General features: G+C 43.7%; 2 protein-coding genes across 2 annotated transcripts in view; both read left to right on the forward strand.

Moving 5' to 3' along the window:
* The first annotated feature begins 8,401 nt into the window (after nucleotides 1–8,401).
* Nucleotides 8,402–9,370, forward strand: LOC138351699 (processed variable antigen-like). The gene has a single exon (XM_069303720.1). It carries the CDS (start codon nucleotides 8,402–8,404, stop codon nucleotides 9,368–9,370), a length of 969 nt encoding a protein of 322 aa, XP_069159821.1.
* A 10,296-nt stretch (nucleotides 9,371–19,666) lies between these two features.
* LOC138351700 (trichohyalin-like) overlaps nucleotides 19,667–20,110 on the forward strand; it is a 272,069-nt gene continuing 271,625 nt past the window's right edge. The window contains exon 1 of the mRNA XM_069303721.1: nucleotides 19,667–19,849. Within this exon, the coding sequence (XP_069159822.1) occupies nucleotides 19,684–19,849 (166 nt within the window). The 5' untranslated portion in view covers nucleotides 19,667–19,683. The remainder of the gene's footprint in view (nucleotides 19,850–20,110) is intronic.

Genomic DNA, 20,110 nt, shown 5'->3' on the forward strand with positions numbered 1-20,110 from the left:
TTGGTAGTTGGTGGTGAGTGAGTGGTGGATTTTGGGGTGGTAGTTAGTGGAGAGAGAGTGGTGGTTGGTGGGGTGGTAGTTGGTGGAGAGTGAGTGGTGGATGGTGGGGTGGTAGTTAGTGGCGAGAGAGTAGTGTTTGGTGGGGTGGTAGTTGGTGGAGAGTGAGTGGTGGATGGTGGGGTAGTAGTTAGTGGAGAGTGGTGGTTGGTGGGGTGGTAGTTCGTGGAGAGATAGTGGTGGATGATGGGGGTGGTTAGTTGGTGGTGTGAAAGTGGAGGGTAGTGGAGCGTGGTGGTTGGTGGAGTGATGGTGGAGGGTAGTAGGGTATGGTGTTTGGTGGTGTGAAGCTGGAGGGCAGTAGAGGGTGGTGGTTGATTGTGTGGAGGAGGGCAGTTGGGGATGGTGGTTGGTGGTGTGAAGTTGGAGGGTAGTAAGGGGTGGTGGTTGGTTGTGTCAAGTGGAGGTTAGTGGAGGGTTGTGGTTAGAGTTGTGAAGGTGGAGGGTAGTGGGGGATGGTGGTTGGTGGTATGAACGTGGAGAGTAGTTGGGGATGGTGGTTGGTGGTGTGAAGGTGGAGGGTGGTAGGGTGGTCGTTGATTGTGTGAAGGTGAAAAGTAGTTGTGGATAGTGGTTGGTTGAGTGAAGGTAGAGGGTGGTGGTTGGTGGTGTAAAGGTGGAGGATAATGGGGGATGGTAGTTAGGGGTGTTAAGGTGGAGGGTAATAGGGGATGGTGGTTGGTGGGTGTGAAGATGGTGGGTGTTATGAACCCCATGATCCTCATGATGAAGGTCTGCCCCACACTGAGAGTTATTCCCCACGTAACCATAGTGAGGAGTCAGGGAAGTTAAATGGTGCAAGCAACCATCATTAAATGTGACTAAGGAGGAGATACGTCCCCGAGGAGCACTTGGATAAGTCACTTGGAGGTCAGAGGTCGACTGTATGCGGCGACTCGTGTGCAAAAATGACGTCATCGCAGGAGCATGTTGCGTGCAATGGTCTTATGAGGTCACTTGTGAGGAAGTCTAAAAAGAAAGTCGCAGGTCGTCTCTCCAGAGGAAAATAGTTATTTGTGACTTATGTAGAAGAATTTGTAATGAATTTCACTGAGTGAAGCGTGAGGAAGCTTTGGGAGGGCAATGACTGCACCATACAGATGTTGTGACACGTGTTTATGTTGAGAATGATAAGAGTTTCAAAAGTGTTTGTGTGTTGTACTGCGACGAGGCAGTTGCTTTGTGTGTTTAGCTGTTGGTGGCGCCAGGTATAAATGTGGCACCGGTCAAATGTAGCTTAATTTGTTAGTCGACTGGAGATATTTAGCCAGTGTTATGCCTATTTTATATTTTTCCTGTAACGAGAGGTCCTCCTAATATATGCTCGATGGTAAAGGGTATTTTAAGTGCAGTAAATACTTGTTTGAAGTTTAATCTGGCACTATGATGTCAGCAAAAGTGAAGGAGATAGTGTTCGATTGTCTGAGGCCCCTGACAGTGGATGCAGAGTTCGTTGATGTTTGATCTGTACTTAGAGCTGAGTGCTGCCAGTTTGGTGTGTCCAAGCCTTAATCTGGTCATCGTTACATCAGTTTCTCTGCTTTTTATAACTGACATGTTTCCAAGTTTCCGTTTTCTTTTTAATGGACCCATAGTACAAAGCTGAGCATGACGTTTTCCATTTCATTAAAAAATCTTTGGTGATAGTATCTTTGAAGGCTACTTTTCGTGCAATATGAGGAAATGGATGACGGGTAATGTGAGGTGTGTTGTGCATCGATTTGGCCAGTTGATCTACAAGTTTATTATGAAGTATACCACAATGCGCTGGGATCCAATGGATAGAGATGTCATAACCGTTCAATCGATGTTCATGAAGAAGTTAAAGGCATGGGTAAACAAACTCTTTGCATGTCGTTGAAGAGTACATAATTGCTTGAATCGCACTCTTGGAGTCACTACAGATTGTATCTCGCCCAACTGGTAATGATGTGATTATTTGGAGAGCTTGGTATAAGGCATATAATTCAGCAGTGAAAATAGATAGTTGGTTTAGTAACTGCCATCCTTGCTGGAGATGGTATTCCGGTATCCATCCAGCGCTAGTGACCGAAGGTGCGTTGTTCATGAGGATGCGAGATCCATCTGCATAAATCGCTGTGGTATTTGGCTACCAATTTTCCAATCTTGAGACAAAGACTGAGGCTATGGCTGAGTTTGGTGCAGACGTTGGAATGTTGTCATCGAGTTGTATTGATATATTAGGAGTTGTATAAAGTCAAGGTGGAATTGGGGGGCACAGTAAGTTGAGTTTCAGAGTTTTGGAGTAAAGTGAGGTTTATACTGAGGTTATCTGTAGCCCGTGTGAGGATCGGTTGTGATTGGTGGGGAAGTGGGGTTATGTGGGTTAATTGTTGGGTTAATTTTTTATCTGTATGGGTGTGTCTGGTGAGCAGTGGTACAGAGTGACAGATAGTTGGCACACATTATGTCCCGTCTGGTGGCAAAGCTTGTGAGGCCTTTTACCACGTGAAGTCCAAAGAAAGGAGTGGAAAGCATTGCACCACATGTAAGTCGTATAGCATTGTTTTGTATGACCTCAAGGATCTGTGGCTGCTCCGTAGGAGCAGCCACAGAGCCTTGCATCGGCTGCTCCTACGGAGCAGCCGATGCAAATGCCTACCAACAATAGTCTAGTTGGCTGCGAATGTAGGCTGTATATAAACAGGGCAAAATTTTATGGTGTGCTCCCCAGGTAGTGTGGCCAGGGTCAGGGGCTGACTGAGGGGGAGAGCCTCCTGGCGGATCAAGATTTTTGGTGTGGACTCGTCCATGTGGGGGAGTACCCCCACAGTATAGGCCGGTGCACGGAATATAGAATTGCGAGGATAATTTTATTTAATGAATGTTATTTGTATTTCGATAGGATATAGTTTATTATTTTGTGGTAATGGAATTACAGGTTCATGTATGATGGTCATGGTGCGTCCAGAGTTGATGTAGCAGTGGTACATGGTGGCCTTTATTCGTCATTAGTTGAGGTAGCAGCGATATAGAAGAAGCTGCAAGAGGATATACTTAATTTGCGGACCCACTGATTGAAGGTCCCTATAGTGATTCCCAGGAAGATCAATCACCATAGAGGAGACTTGTTGTGTAGCGAGAGTAGCTGATCTTGCGGGTGACATATAGAGGGTTGTGAGGGCAACAATATATGCTTCAGAGATAGATGGATTTATGTAGTATGCCTGACACATTGCAAGGTGAAAGCGTTGATATTTTGTTGTTGGTGTTAAATTACATGTAAAAAGCCTAGTCGCCCAAACAGATGGCGAGGTGACTGAGGAACTGTGGGTAAATTTGGCTCAGAATATTAATTATAATGATAATTAATTTCGATAGCTGCGAAGGACCACCCAATAATTAAAAAAGAAATAAAATGAATAAATAATATTAGAAATAAATCCTAGAACTAGTGCCTATGGATCTCTCAATAATTGATCATGTAATTCAAGAGCATTAAGTGAACTGTAGACTGAAATTAAAATATTGAGCCGCATCGCACCGCATCCTTTGGGGGGTTAAATTGGTACAATGAAACTAATGCATTACTGGCACAATAAAATAGATACAAATTCGCATGAAATATTAGCCATTAAGATATCAAGAATATCAGAAATAATTACATGACAAATATTAATAAATGGTTAGTAAACATATGATCTTATATTGAAGATCAGTAATTAAATAAATGTTAGTGATTTACTAATTTAGAAAATAAACAGCAGCTTAGCTGTGTTGTAGAAATAGATGTAAGCGTTAGGGCAGTCACGTCAAGAGAACTTGTCGAAACAGTCTGTCCTAGAACACGCCTTGGGGGTAGAGTCTTTCTTCTCTTCTTGTCACTATGGAACAAGCTGAAATATAGGTAAAATGTAAGAATTGCCTATACCAATGTTGATTTACATCTATTTCTAAATGAAACTGTGGAGGCGATCGAGCGTGGGACTCACTTGTTGGTATTTAGAGTCCATGCCGCCTGACAACGAACATCCTACAAATTAATTACCTTGTGATCACAAACTACCAACTATTAGTAGGACTTATCGGTTTAATGTTCGCCAAGCCGAGTGTCTGATTAATGATGGAGTCGCTCTAGCACGCTGACATCCGCTTATGTTAGGTGACACAAATACGGGCTGGTAAAATACGCAAGGTCCAGACACTGCTTGTCGCCAGGAAAATGGCTGCCGTCTCTCTCCACCTTCCTCCTCGAGGTGGCGCATGAGCAATAGCTCCCAGTAGGATCCCCGAGCATAAATTATATTATTTATTTAATGGTAAATATGGAAGGAAGACAGTATTACGAATATTTACGTCATAAATAAATGTGTTATGCGGCCATATATTTTCTCGTGGTGCAAGTCAATTAACTTAGACTCCGTTAAATAAACGAAAAAGAGTTAGAGTGGAAATTGTTTTACATTATATTATTATTCACTGGAACAGCTAGTCTAGCTGGGTAAATGAATTCCAGTAAACGGTAATATACTAATTAAAGTAAATTTATTAGTAAATGTTTATCCTTAATAAAGGTAGGTAAAGAACTGGACTCTATTTGATCCACTGATATGTGGAAATTTATTCTCTGTGGCTAGCTGGCTGACGCAACTTCGCCATAAACAGTAGGAAAGATTTGGCGCGGTTATTACACAGTAACAAATGAGTTAATATTATTGCATTACTGGTTAGTGGTATTTGAAAATATAATTGTTAGTACAAGAATTCTTCTTGAAGTACTAATTGTGAGTGATTATGTGTTGGAAATTTCCAACAGACACAATGGGTTGCTGAAAAGAAGCAGGCAGCAGCCTAGCCCAAATGGCGAAGTGACTGAGGCACAGCGGGTGGCTGAATCAGAGCAGGCAACAGAGTGCCCCAGATGGCGAGGTGACTGAGGCACAGAGGGTGGCTAAAGAGGAACGGGCAGCAGACTACCCCAGAACTGTCTCACACACACACACACACACACAGAGCTTGTGTCTGAAACGAGTGCCTTACCCACAGCCTGAGTCTGAGAGCAGGTAACTGTTATAAGCTCGTGTAACTGCAGGTCGAGTTATTTCTCTCTCTTTTAGACAACTCAAAGGACAAGATGCATAATGTGCAAATGTTTGTTGATTTAGGGAAACCTGAGGCCTTGGAGGGATGTACAAAGGAACAGATGAGACACATTGCAGGGAGATGTGGCATTAGGATAAAATCATCCAAGGAAGCACTGATGAAAGATTGGATCCTTAAGGATTTGAGAGTCAAGAGTGAAGTGGTAAAGCAAGGGGCTCAAAATGGAGCTGAGAGGGGAGTGGAAGATGATGGGCAAGATGGAGTGAGGTGACAGGTGTCAAACAGTAGTAGTAAGAGTAGCCACAGTAGCAGAAGCAGCCGGAACAGATGCTTGGAATGATTCCAGCTTGAATTGCAGATGCAACTGAGGCGAGTCAGTTCCATCTAGAGAAGTTGAAATTTAACTGCAGAGAAAAAAATAAGTAGTAAAAGAGAAGACTAAACTAGAAGCTAAGCTGGTTGTTGGTGGAATGAAGGTGGGGGATGGTGGTTGGTGGTGTGAAGATGGAGGGTAGTGGGGGATGGTGGTTGGTGTGAAAGTGGGGGGGGGTGATGGTGGTTGGTGGTGTGAGGATGGAGGGTAGTGGGGGATGGTTGTTGGTGGTGTGTAGGTGAAGGGTAGTGGGTGATGGTGGTTGGTGGTGTGAAGGTGGTGGGTGATGGTGGTGTGAAGATGGAGGATAATGGGGGATGGTGGTTGGTGGTGTGAAGATGGAGGGTAATGGGGGTTGGTGGTGTGAAGGTGGGGGATAGTGGTTGGTGGTGTGAAGATGGAGGATAATGGGGGATGGTGGTTGGGGGTGTGAAGATGGAGGGTAATGGGGGTTATTGGTATGAAGGTGGGGGATAGTGGTTGGTGGTGTGAAGGTGGGGGGGTGATGGTGATGTGAAGATGGAGTATAGTGGGTGATGGTGGTTGGTGGTGTGAAGGTGGAGGGTGGTGGGGGATGGTGGTTGGTGGCGTGAGGGTGGGATTTTTTTTTTTGGAGTAAAGAGGGTGGAGAGGCATAGGTGAAGCAAAGTTTAGAAGTGGGAAATACAGTGAGAGTTAAGAAAGCAGGCGGGCTGTCCGCCTTGCTGACACGATGTCTGGGTGTTGGCAGCTAAGCTAAGCTTTCTCTCTTGTCAGGGAGCTGTGAGTGTGAGGTTCTTCACATGTATATCAGCATATACGAATGTCTATTGATGAATACTGTGTAGCATTTATATATACACACCCTGATGCTTCCAAACATGTTGTTCTGTTTAAGGCTCTTTATTTCTGTTTTTTATTAATATTGATTTATTTATACATGCATATATATTCGCATATGTACACACACATGTATCCATATACACATACATATATACTAAATTGTTTCCAATTATTGGGGGGTTTCTGGTCAGTATTTCACCTGGGAATTATGTACTGTGGGGCGGGGTTTTCATCTAGTGAATTGAGGCTCTAGGGTCACCAGCTGTGGGAGCGGCGTCTCATCTTGGAGTAATCTTTCTAACATTGGGTCCTCTAACATTTCGATGGTGTTACACACCCTGATGGGTTGGTGATGTAGTCTGATATTTAGTGGTTGTATGTTCAGGAGTTCATGGAGTTCCTGGATTGTCTGGTCATATGGTGGACGGTGTTTTGCTGTTCTCCTTAGTGCCTTAGTTTGAACTGCTTTTAGTTTTTGCAAGTAAATTTTCTTTAAGGTGTGCAGTGGTACTGGGGGATGCTCAAGATGCGGCCGAACTAGAGCACTATATAGGTGCATCTGAATGTTCGTGCTGAGGCTTCGGAATCTCCTCAGTTTCCCAAAGGCTGCTTTAGCTTTGTTTAATCGGTCCTTTATGTGAATTTTTATCCCTGTTTTATTGATCAAGGGTCCCAGTATTCAGCCTACCTACGCATATTGCCCGAAACGCTATGTGTACTAGTGGCTTGAGGTATTGTATGTACTACCTCTATCTTTAAATCTAACAGAATGTTTGTACTGTAACTCACCAACTATGTATGTACTTTTCCTAAATAAATTATTATTATTTTTATTATTATTATTATCATTATTATTATTATTATTATTATTAATATTATTATTATTATTTTTATTATTAATATTATTATTATTATTATTATTATTATTATTATTATTATTATTATTATTATTATTATTATTATTATATTGGATCGGCCAGTTGTCAAGGATAATGGGGTCAGGGTTTCATTTTGCAATGTGTATTATCTGGAACTTTTGTTTGTTTGTGCTGATTTTTCATTGTTTCTCAAAGATGTTTATGGATTTAATTGCTGCCTTGGTCTTGTCGGCTAGTAGTGGCTTTGATGGACCCGTTCCGTTCTGGGTGTGAGAGGGAAAGGGCCACGCTATGCGAGCTCCGCGGAAAACAATATATATCTAGGGATATTTCAGTGATACAGGAACTAAACACAGTCAGATAACTTTTAAAGTGTGTCTCAACATATTAAACAATATATCATAGTGATTACCATCCGACCGTTTGTGTTCAAGGAAAAATAAGTGAAATTCGTGTGTAGTCACCGCCTGCCCTCGTGGTGCCAGGAGGCCTTAGGCGATAGTTGCCAAGTCCTCATTAAATCGCATCCCTCGTTATTGAAACATCAAGAAATCAGTGCACATAGTGCTAAGCTCTCTATGCAAAACGTGTGTCTATTATAACAAAAAATCAGATAACATATCTTACTATCAAGTTAACAATTTATACACAAAATGAGTCCGTCGTGTGTATGTAAACAAGGGCCATTTGGATGTAGGCCCACCCCAGTACCCACTGTGTGTATTCTTTCAAATAGTGTAACGTACTCAGGTAACTAGTGCCCAGACACAGAAACTAGACGCCTCTACTGTAAGATAACTAGTGGGAAAATGCAAGTAATGTAATCTAACAAGTGAACAAAACAAATTAAGAGTGTGACACGTGGTAACAGCACTGCCAGTCAATACAGCCTCCTACAGGCCTATCTCAAGTTGGTAAACACCCACGGTCAACACCCACGGTCAACCCCCAACGGTCAACACCCCACTTTGTAAGACCTTGTAAGATCACCACCACTAAACAGAAGTGTTCAACAAAAATGGATTTGATAAGAACGTGCATAGAATGTAACATGAAGGTAGATTACCAACAGAGCTTTCACTGCCAACTCTGTTCAGCAGCCATACACAAAAAATGTGCCAACATGACCAATAATTCAATGAGAAATGGTCCCAGTGACCACTCTGTGTACTAGCTCTGCAAAAAGGATGATGTAACTTTTTTGAAGATGATGGAAATCCCGGATAAAACTCCCGCCGAAAACAGAGAATCACTAATAAATGCCTGTATAGCAATTTCTAATGTCTTCAAACAAACTGTACATGACACCAAGGTACAACCAGATGCAGCACACAGCTCGGTGGCAGCGGCGCCGGAGCAGAGCAGGGAGTCGGGGACGCCTGAGCAGAGCGGGGAGTCGGGGACGCCTGAGCAGAGCGGGGAGTCGGGGACGCCTGAGCAGAGCGGGGAGTCGGAGACGCCTGAGCAGAGTGGGAAGTCGGGAGAGCCTGAGCAGAGCGGGGAGTCGGGGACGCCTGAGCAGAGCAGGGAGTCGGAGACGCCTGAGCAGAGCAGGGAGTTGGAGACGCCTGAGCAGAGCGGGGAGTCGGAGACGCCTGAGAAGAGTGGGGAGTCGGGGGCGCCTGAGCAGAGCGGGGAGTCGGGGACGCCTCAGCAGAGCAGGGAGTCGGGGGTGCCTGAGCAGAGCACGGTGTCAATGGCACCGGAGCAGAGCGCGGTGTCGCAGGCCCCAGAGCAGAGCACAGTGTCGGGGACGCCTGAGCAGAGCGGGGAGTCGGGGACGCCTGAGCAGAGCGGGGAGTCGGGGACGCCTGAGCAGAGCGGGGAGTCGGAGACGCCTGAGCAGAGTGGGAAGTCGGGGGAGCCTGAGCAGAGCGGGGAGTCGGGGACGCCTGAGCAGAGCAGGGAGTCGGAGACGCCTGAGCAGAGCAGGGAGTTGGAGACGCCTGAGCAGAGCGGGGAGTCGGAGACGCCTGAGAAGAGTGGGGAGTCGGGGGCGCCTGAGCAGAGCGGGGAGTCGGGGACGCCTCAGCAGAGCAGGGAGTCGGGGGTGCCTGAGCAGAGCACGGTGTCAATGGCACCGGAGCAGAGCGCGGTGTCGCAGGCCCCAGAGCAGAGCACAGTGTCGGGGACGCCGCAGCAGAGTGCGGTCCCTGGCAAAGGGACACAAACATAACAAGACCCTAAAATCAGTTGGTATTACAAATGGGCAACCTGTAAACATGGGATATCGGGAAGAACAAATGGAACATGCATGTACGATCACCCTAGAACGTGCAGAAACCTCCTCAATACAGGTAAATGTACCAAAAGCTGCGAATTCTTTCACCCAGAAGCTTGCAAGAACTCTTTGGACAGGAAAGAGTGCTTCAATGCTGAATGTCCAGCTTTTCATATAAGAGGTACCAAGCAAATAAAACCGACAGACCGCCACTATGAAAACAGCCACTACTCCGTCGACTGGGATAATTTTTTTAGCAAGAGGAGGAGGAGAAGAATGGCTGAAAATGACCAGACTCTACCACCAACTCGGTCAAATGCTGGAGAGGACGCAAACACAGTGGCCTCCTTACCAGAGCCTTAGATATTAACACCAAGTAAGGCATCCAGCACTTCCACTAACACGATAACATCATTTATATTTGCCAACATCCAGGGTATAAAAACACGCAAATCCAACAAGTTCACTTTATAGATGGTCTCCTTCATGAGGCAAATGCAGTGTTTGCAGCCCTAACAGAAACCCACACAAAGGACTACCATAATGGTGAAATATGGATCTCAGAGTACAATCTTTTCAGATGTGAGAGGAAACACCGGCTTCAGGGTGGGGTCAGCCTCTACGTCAAAGACACACTCATCTGTACTGAACTGCTAAACACCTCAAATGATATGGTGGAAGTGCTGATAATCAAAATAGAGATCCTAAATGTAGTTATTGTCCTTGCATATAAGTCACCGGAGGCAAACCCTCAGCAGTTTAAAGACCAACTAATGAAAATAGAACACTGCTTGGAAAACCTCACAAATCCAGCTCCGAACATCATCCTGCTTGGGGACTTCAACCTACGACACCTGAAATGGAAGCACCTGGCTAATACAGTAATATCAGAAAGAATACCAGGAAGTAGCCTAAATGAACAGGCACATGCAAATGACCTGCTACGAATGTGTGACAGGTTTGCCTTAAACCAGCAAATAGTAGAACCAACTAGGAAGGAGAACACGCTGGACCTCATTTTCACTAATAATGATGAATTGATCAGGAACATAATGATTACAAATACCTGTTACTTAGATCACAACTTAATTGAAGTTATGACAACCATGGGGAATAGACAATCAAAACCAGTCCAGATTCTAGGTGGAGGAGATTTCAGCAAATTCAACTTCAATAATAAACAGATAAACTGGGAGCAAATAAACGAGGACTTCACAGAAATAAACTGGGAAGATCAGCTAGAAAGTGCAAACCTGAACCAGTGCCTGGAAAAAATAAGCTCAGTAGCACTAGAAATATGTTCAAACTGCATACCCCTAAGAAAAAAAAAGAGGACGAGATGCAGATTGGAACGGGAACGTCGTTCCCTATATAGGCGAAGAAAACGAATCGCGGAGCAACTTGAGAGTCTCACCCTATCTCAAGAGCGGCGAAGAAGGTTAGGTAGAGAAATAGAAACAATTGAACTCAAGCTACAAGAATCATACAAAACCCAGGAGAGGCAAAGAGAGCAAAAGCCCATCAGTGAATTAGAGAAAAATCCGAAATATTTTTTCTCCTATGCAAAATCAAGATAAAAAACCACATCTCGTATCGGGCCCCTGCGAAAGGGAGATGGAACTTTCACCGATGACAACAAAGAAATGAGTGAGCTACTGAGGAAACAGTATGACTGTTTTCAGCGAGCCATTAAACGCACTAAAGATTGATAACTCAAATGAATTTTTCATGGATATGATACCAACATCAAATCATATATTAGACGTCACCCTATCCCCACTGGATTTTGAAGAAGCCATAAACAGTATGCCTATGCACTCTGCACCAAGCCCGGATTCTTGGAACTCCATATTCATCAAGAACTGTAAAAAACCACTATCGCAGGCCCTCCACATTCTGTGGAGACAAAGCCTAGATACTGGCGTTATCCCTGATATACTAAAAACAGCAGGGATAGCACCACTTCATAAAGGAGGAAATATGACAGAGGCAAAAAATTACAGACCGATAGCACTAACATCGCACATCATAAAAATTTTTGAGAGAGTGCTAAGAAGTAAGATCACAAAATACATGGAATCACAGCATCTCCATAACCCCGGACAACTTGGTATCAGAACAGTGCGCTCTTGCCTGTCCCAGTTGCTGGACCACTATGATATGGCATTAGATGATATGGAAGACAAACAAAACGCGGATGTAATTTACACATATTTCGCAAAAGCTTTTGATAAATGTGACCATGGTGTTATTGCACATAAAATGCGTTCAAAAGGAATTACCGGAAAAATAGGCAGATGGATCTACAATTTACTGACTAACAGAATAAATAAAATCCAGCCCATCAACCGTGAAGAGCTCAGTCCCCCAGGGTACTGTGCTTGCTTCTGTACTTTTTCTCATCCTCTTATCGGACATAGACAAGAACATAACCTATAGCACTGTATCATCCTTTGCAGATGACACTAGGATCTTCATGAGAGTAGGCAACATAGAGGACACGGCAAACCTCCAATCAGATGTAGATCAGGTCTTTCTATGGGCTACAGAAAATATTATGGTGTTTAACGAACATAAGTTCCAGCTCATGGGCTATGGAAAAAATGAAAATATAAAAACGGAAACCACGTACAAAACTCAGGCAAATCATAACATAGAACGAAAAGACAATGTAAAGGATCTGGGTGTACTCATGTCGGAAGACCTTACCTTTAAAGAATACAATAAAGTAGCCGTCACAATTGCAAGAAAAATGACAGGTTGGATAACAAGAACTTTTCACACTAGAGATGCTAAACCGATGATGATACTTTTCAAAACGCTTGTGCTCTCTAGAGTGGAGTACTGCTGCACAATGACAGCCCCTTTCAAAGCTGGAGAAATTGCTGACCTGGAGAGTGTGCAGAGATTCTTTACTGCTAGAATCCACTCAGTAAAACATCTAAACTATTGGGACCGACTAAAGAGCCTAAATCTGTACTCCCTTGAGCACAGGCGGGAGAGATACATAATAATTTACACGTGGAAAATATTAGAGGGGCTGGTCCCAAACCTGCACACAGAAATGAGACCACATCACATGAGACCAGAAAACATGGCAGGATGTGCAGAATACCCCCGTTGAAAAGCAGAGGTGCAACAGGTACTCTGAGAGAGAACTCTATCAACATCAGAGGCCCGAGACTGTTCAACACACTTCCGCTACACATAAGGGACATAACTGGCAAACCCCTCACAGTGTTCAAGAGAGAACTGGATAAGCACCTCCAAAGGATACCTGATCAACCAGGCTGTGACTCATACGTTAGGCTGCGAGCAGCCACGTCCAACAGCCTGGTTGATCAGTCCAGCAACCAGGAGGCCTGGTCGACGACCGGGCTGCGGGGACGGTAAGCCCCAGAAGCACCTCAAGGTAAGGACCCGGTTGGCATATTATTTGGGTGATATCGTCAGCGTACGTGATGTATTCTCCATGTTGGGGTTGGGGTAGGTCACCTGCAAATATGTTGAATAGAGTGGGGGAGAGGCAGCTTCCTTGTGGTACTCCACTTTTCAGTTCTATTATTCAGTCACCCAAGTAGCTGCCGATATTGAGCCTAGCAGTTCTGTTGTCTATAAAGCTGCAGAGAGTAGCTGTAAATCTCACAGGGACTCCTAGCTCATATATCTTATATTTTAGGCCTGTGTGCCATACTTTTTCGAAGGCTTTCGAAACGTTTCTAAGCACTATATTACACTGATCTTTTTTCGACACTGCGTTGGCTATATGCTCGTAGATCAGGGCTATTGCTGTATTGGGCCCTCTGCGGTTCCTAAACCCTTCCTGCCTGGTGTAATACTTCTCCTCCTCTTCCATGTACTTCACAAGTCTCTGACTGATTATTTTTTCAAATATTTTGCCTCGTACTTCGAGGAGGGAAATTGGCCTGTAATTTTCAGTTTGGGTTGGGGGTTTACCTGGCTTGGGCATTAATCCTATTGTGGCATTCTTGAAGTATGTGGGGAATAGTTCAGATGCAAGAGCTGTAATTACTATACAAGTGTATTGATGGAGTGCAATCACTGGTAGGTTGGATAATACCATCTTATTTATCTTGCTGTTGCCCGGCGCCTTGTTCTGAAACCCATAATTGTTTTATGGACCTCTGCAATGGTTATGTGTTTCATAAGGTGGCAGTCATTGCAGATGTTGTTAAGGTCTATTGTTTGCGTCGGGAGTAGTGCTTCAGCTCAGTTAACGACTTGAGTTGTAATTTCCCTTTCAATAATGGGGCAAAAGTTGAAATTTGTTTCCGGGTTTATCCTGAATATTTTTTCACAGAACTTCCTGAATTCCTGTTCTTGTTCACTTTCCTCATAGAGTTTATTTCCTGAGGCGTCTATGATTCAGGGTGTTCCTTCACCTGAGTTTTCCATCACTTTCTTCCAGAACTTTCCTGGGTTTCTGTAGTCGGCTTAAATTTTGCTTATTAGGTCATCCCATTTTTTGGTGTATTCTATTTTGTATAGATCTTAAAGCTTGTCTTGTAACTCTCTTTGTAGTCTTTTGTGCTCGTCCGTCCACCCGTTGTGCGTTATGAGTTGTAGAGGATTGTTATATCTGGTTTGCAGCGTCCTAAGTGTCTCAGTGGCTTGGGGGTGTGGGAGCATTATGTGGTGAGCTACGGGGATACGATCGTTCATGCATTTTTCTATGGTGCTAATACACGTATTTAGCTCTGTATTTATGCATGATGTTTCCTTTCCATTAAAGTCTGTGACACTGATTTCCTGTGCACTGCTTTTGAACGCTTCCCAGTCAGTTTTTTGTGTATTGAAGTCTTGGTGGTGAGGGTTTCTGAATGGGGTTAGCCGATAGCTTCATTATTATTGGTAGGGGGTCGCTTGTGCTCTCTGGGCCCCTTTCTATGCGGGTGTTTAAGAAGTGGTGGTTGTTTGACAGTATTATGTCTGGTTTACCACTGTGTCCTTGTCTGACATAAGTTGGGAAGTCTGGGCCCAGGTGGGTTAGATTGCCGTTCCTTATCATATTGTGGATGGCATCTCCTGCCTGGTTGTTCGTGTCCCAGTGTTCTGTATTTGGCGTTCAGACCTCCCAGGAAGTAGGCAGGTCTGTTCCTTCTGGTGAGTTTCATGATGTCGGTCAGGGGAAGGTAAGGTCGTCTTGGTGGTTGGTAACACGTTCCTATGAAGATTGTACCTTTCGTAGTTCGGAGTTCCATTGCAAGGAAGTTTACTTGAAAATTATCTAGAATTTTGTTTCGAATATTTTTCCTTACAGCAATTGCTGCTCCATCGTTGGCTTGGTCAGCGCTGTTGACCTGGTAAATTTTGTAATAGAAAATCTTTATCTTCTCACTATCCTTTTTTCCATGGCTGTTAATGAGTATTAAATCTGGGTCTATTTCTCTGTACAAGTTGCTGAGTTTCAATGCTCTGTATGGAGTCCAGCTTAGAACATTGTGTTGAATTATTGGTAATAACTGGATGGCTATGTTGAAACTGATAGGTCACTTCCACCTCGTGGATTGTTTTGGATCGATGCATGTCCGTTGTGCATTGTGTTAAACAGACTGCTGCTTATCTGTTGAATGGTTATGGGGGTTTGGTTGAAAGCATGCGACATTATATAATTGTAGACGTATTTCGTATTAGCATTAGGGATATTGTGTTGGAATTTTACGTTCTGAGTTCGTATACGTTCTTTGAGGATCTTGTAGTTAACCGTGTGGGTTTCGTTTCTTGAGAAGAATTCGGTATTGTTTGGGATCTCTGCTTAGTCCTGGGTGACTGTGTCTGAGTTTGCAGCATTGTCTGTATGTGTGTGGTAAGCATTGATGCCCACTGTGTGTCTGTGATCTGCCTCAGTTACCTCATCGGAATTCGCTAATAGTTGTGTCTCCTGTGGTGCTTGTATGTTTGTAGGCCCTCCTTGGGGGTCATTAGTGGTGGATGGTGCGACTGGTGTTAGTTCAACTTCCCCTTCTGACACATCGAGGGTCTCTGCATTCGTGGGTCCTGACACTTGTTGGGAGTTAGTCTCAGATGTGGGAATGCTGATTATATTGCTGGCCACCAGGGCTTTTATGATGTTAAGTGTGGAAGGATTGTCTGGGAATACCATTTCTGGGAGACCTTTCCTCCTGTACGTTTCTTTAATTACGGATCCAAATGACTCTGGACTTGCTAAGTTTTCTAAGTGAGTAAAGATCATACTGCTCAGGATCTTTGTTGGTAGGTCCCCAATTACCTGTCAGGTCATGTTTGCTGGATTGTGTGGGGTAGTGTTTGCTGGATTGTGTGATACCTTATTTGACCAAGCATTGGTGGTAGTTATACCTGCATAGGTATTATTGACTGTTGCTGTGTTTGTTGCTGCGTCATCGGCCCTTTTTTGTTTTAGGATGTTCTTTCTAGTGGGACAGATTGATGCCAGCATGCGGTGGGGACCCCCACAATTGAGACATTTGGGGTTTGATTTATTTGTGCAATCTCTGAACATGTGTCCCTGCTCAGCGCATTCTGAACATACTTTGACCGTTTGTTGGCAATCTGCGGCTGTGTGGTCGTATTTATAGCATGTCCAACAAGAGGTTATGTTACAGCATTCTTCTTGCTCAAGGTTGTAGTTGTCCATGCTAAGGTGGTAGTAGTGGCAATGGATACCTTGACTGAGAGCTTTCTGTGCCATGGAGATTTCTTCGAATCTTATTTTCATCATGGTAGACAATCTCGGCATGAGAATTACTTCTACCTTGGCCCAATCATTCCTTTCTTCTATGTGGCGTTTTATATTTTCCGGGGTATTGTTAGTAAGTGATGCATCAAGTCTCTTCAGGACTATTGTCTTCCTGGCCTGCAGCTCTGGGGAAATAATGACCTGAAAATGTTTCCCCGTCAATTTACATATACTTTTTCCCTTGATGACTCTGTCAACATCTTCATCCTGGTAACATAGTGCTATGAATGAGGAGTCCTTTGTGGTTATTAGTTTAGAAAATCGTACCTTGAGAGTGAACAAGAGATTGGCTAGTTCATTCTGTTTATCATAGCTTGTGTCCCCCACCCCCACAAGGGGGAGGATTTTTACCCGGTGACCTCTCATTGTCTCAGTACTAGCTCATTCTTTTCTGTTTTCTTGCTTTGCTCTTCCTATCCCTTCCTAAGAATAAGCTCTCCTTAGCTGAGGGCTAAGCACTCCGTCCTTCTACTTGGTTGGTTGTGACTCGTAGAGGTTAACCCTCAGTGACTTATTCTCCTATGTCCTATTTGTGGATAGAAGGTCCCCAAAGACAGTCTAACCCTGCTACAAGGGTGAACAGATACACAAATCAATTGGCCTCCCAGATTTTACAGGTAACCGCATGGGCCATGGGCCGTTCCACTTGACTTATTGAAATGGCGAAGTGAGAAGAGTAAGAGATAATGAGGAAGTCATATAACTATGAATGTACAGGTGCTCTATACAAAGCTGGCATCATTTAATGTTGGTGGCTGTGTCACCCTTCTGTTAGGGAGGGGTTGGGAAAGACCGTTGGGTCAGTGGGCCCGTGGGGGGTCAGGTTACAATCCCACCACTCTCATTGCTGTAGTTGTTGCCTGAAGCAGGTGATGCCTTTAGATATATCTCTTCTTGCTAGAGAGTCTTACAGTGAGTCCCAAGTACCCTGTGCAAGTAATGCTGTGTTATTAGCACCAGCAATGCATCAAACACTAACATTTGGTAGGCTTCCCCTGGTAGGGAGCGGTGGAGGCCAGCTAGCCTCTCTTCAGGCCTCCAGCTCCTAAGCCTGAGTGTGCTTCCAGAATATTAGTTCACTCTAGGGTTCCTCTTTTACTAGTGACTTATGCTATAGTGTCAGAACACTCAGCTACACAATAGTATTGTCTCGATACATCCTGGCTATCAAACACAAGAGTTGGGTACGAGGAACTTAACCCCTAGAGGGGAGAAGAGGCACGCACATCCTATCAGCCCAGGGCCTGGCGGCAGTGTCAAGGTGGAGGGCTGTGGTGAATGGTGGTTAGTGGTGTGTAGGTGGAAGGTAGTGGGAGATCTTCTATTGTAATTTATAGAGCATAGATGCAGGGTAGTGGATGGTTTAGTGAAGGTGGGGTGGATGATGGTGGTGGTGTGTGTAGTGAAGGTGGTGGTGGGGTAGTGAGGAAGGGGGTGGTACTTACCAATCAGTGACCAAGGGCAGCGCGTCCTCGTAAACGAAGGCCAAAGACCAATCCATGCACCCGCCAAACCACCCGTTTATGAATGATAAATGGTTTACACACTACTCATGTAGAGAAACTGACCTGTGGGCTTTATTTTGCAATTTACATTAAACTTTATTGCATTTTAAACAGGAATTTATTTCTATGTTTATTTATTTCGATAGTAAACTGTATGATGTTTAAAAGGGACTGTATGATGTTTAAATTTCCCACAAATCTCTTTCCTTACACATTCTGGGGGGTTTATTATTTATATACTTCGTCTAGCAATAAAAATTGTTGATTGGTAGACATACACTACAGTATTAGACTACATATATTAGTAATTAAATGGGGAGGACTTATCTTGTATGGCTGATTTTGTCCTAGGCAACCAGATATGAACTCGGATGAAGAAGCCAGTTGATACACTTTGTTTGTGAAGCTGGCCGCCAACTCATGTACTGCAGTACTAGATAACTAGTAATTCTTGTTCCTCTTCAATTACACCTGTCAAAGGGCACACAATGTACTGGCAGTAATCCTAATATGACAGCTATATCAGAGGAAATAGAGGCAATTTAAATAATGAGAGGTGAATATCTATCACCTTGTTGTTTGTTCTCGCTTTGCATTCTGACCGGTTTACCCTATAGCTACATAACATTACTGACCAGAAATGAAAGATAATAAATGGGTTTCGGAGAACACTTCCCCTTATAGTAGACATATATCATGTGTTGACAATGAGAGCACTTTATTCACATAACACTGTGTTCCAAGGGAAATTATTGGGGCTAGATTTGCCCCAGCAAGACTGGTATAATGTTAATGGTGACTGCTCTCTCCCTCCCTCTTTCCACTGATGCCTCTGCTATGTTGTCCAGATGTCAAGAAGGGAATGGAAGGCTTACATTTATTCTATTTTAGTACTGATAATTAAGTTGATTCAAGTGAAATGTTTTTAAGATGTTTACAGTCCAAAAACTATGGTATTAAGAAGATTTCCCATTAATATAGCTGGTGAATCTCATAGTGATGTGGCAATGACATCCCCCGTTTTCTACTGCCAGAAATTTCCACTGTGTCTCATTTTCTATGTGTTAATTTGAGAGTTGGTAAATGGTGTCGGTTTTTCCAACAATTCACGACTGATGACGTCAGAACACTTCGAGAACATGTGTTTCACTGAGGCCTTTTGTTTGAACCACATCGCTGTAAATGCTTTACCTGCTTATATACAAATACAAATAAGCGCCAACAGAACCTAAACACCTAACCTAACAAATGCCTAAATATGCACAATTTGATAATATGCTAATTTATATTTCAGAAAACTTCTGTTTTAAATGAACAAAATGTTAAAACTGATGAATGTGTCTTATGGGTCAGCCACTGGATAGAATGGACTTGGTCTTTGGACGTGTTGCTAAGGTAAGTGAAGCGTAGCTCTCTAAACCTCTCCTACTCGGGCTTTGTTGTACTTGTTGTATTACAGTTTAACTATTCTCACGTTCACATTCTTTGTCGGATCTTGTCTTAAAAATTTTGAAGAGAGGTGGCTTCTGCAACTTCTTCTTCCAGTGCATACTACTTGTTGACTACACATACAGGGTATGAGTATGTCCTTATCTTTTTCTATTAATTTGTGTTTCTATCCTCAACTTATGTTCTATTAATCTTTCTCTCATTAAAAACAAGCTGTCCCTGTTCACCTTGTACATTACACTCAGTATTTGATGTTATGATCAAATCCTTTCAGTTAGTTATAACCTCCCTGGTTGTGAGGCGCAGTCCTCTTATAGCTTAACCTTCTTATTAACAGATCTCTACATTCTTTCTTCTTCTTTTATGCTCATTATTCTCACTGGACTTCTCCTGTTTGTAAAAGCATATATAAGAACTGGCCATATTGAAGGAGAGTTTCCTGGTGATTCAACGCCCCACTACCTATCAGTGTGGGCGTTGAGCGCGGGTGTACTTAGTGCGTGGTGGCCAGCCAGCCAGCCAGCAGTCATGCAGGGTGTTGTTTAGTGCGTAGTGTGAGTGTGGTGGTGAGAGTCATGTCTGTCTGTCTGCTGCCTCTCCTCTGTGTCCTAGTTGTCTGGTCGGCCGCCTTCCCGGAGGCCACCATGGACCACACGGAGGAGTTGGACCTGACAGCTACCGTCATTATTAACCAGATTGCTATACACCAGCTACAGGAGGAGCAGCGAGGCGTCCAGGAAGGTGAGAGTAAGAGCAAAGTTACGTTCACAGTTCCTTGTGACTTATTTAATGAGTTAGAAAACTGAATATTTGTGGCTTATATATAAATATCACGATAATGCACCAGTACACACCATAAGGCACCAGTACACACCATAAGACACCAGTACACACCATAAGACACCAGTACACACCATAAGGCACCAGTACACACCATAAGGTACCAGTATACACCATAAGACACCAGTACACACCATAAGGCACCAGTACACACCATAAGGC

Source organism: Procambarus clarkii, chromosome 50 (assembly GCF_040958095.1).
Source record: "Procambarus clarkii isolate CNS0578487 chromosome 50, FALCON_Pclarkii_2.0, whole genome shotgun sequence".
NCBI lineage: Eukaryota > Metazoa > Arthropoda > Malacostraca > Decapoda > Cambaridae > Procambarus > Procambarus clarkii.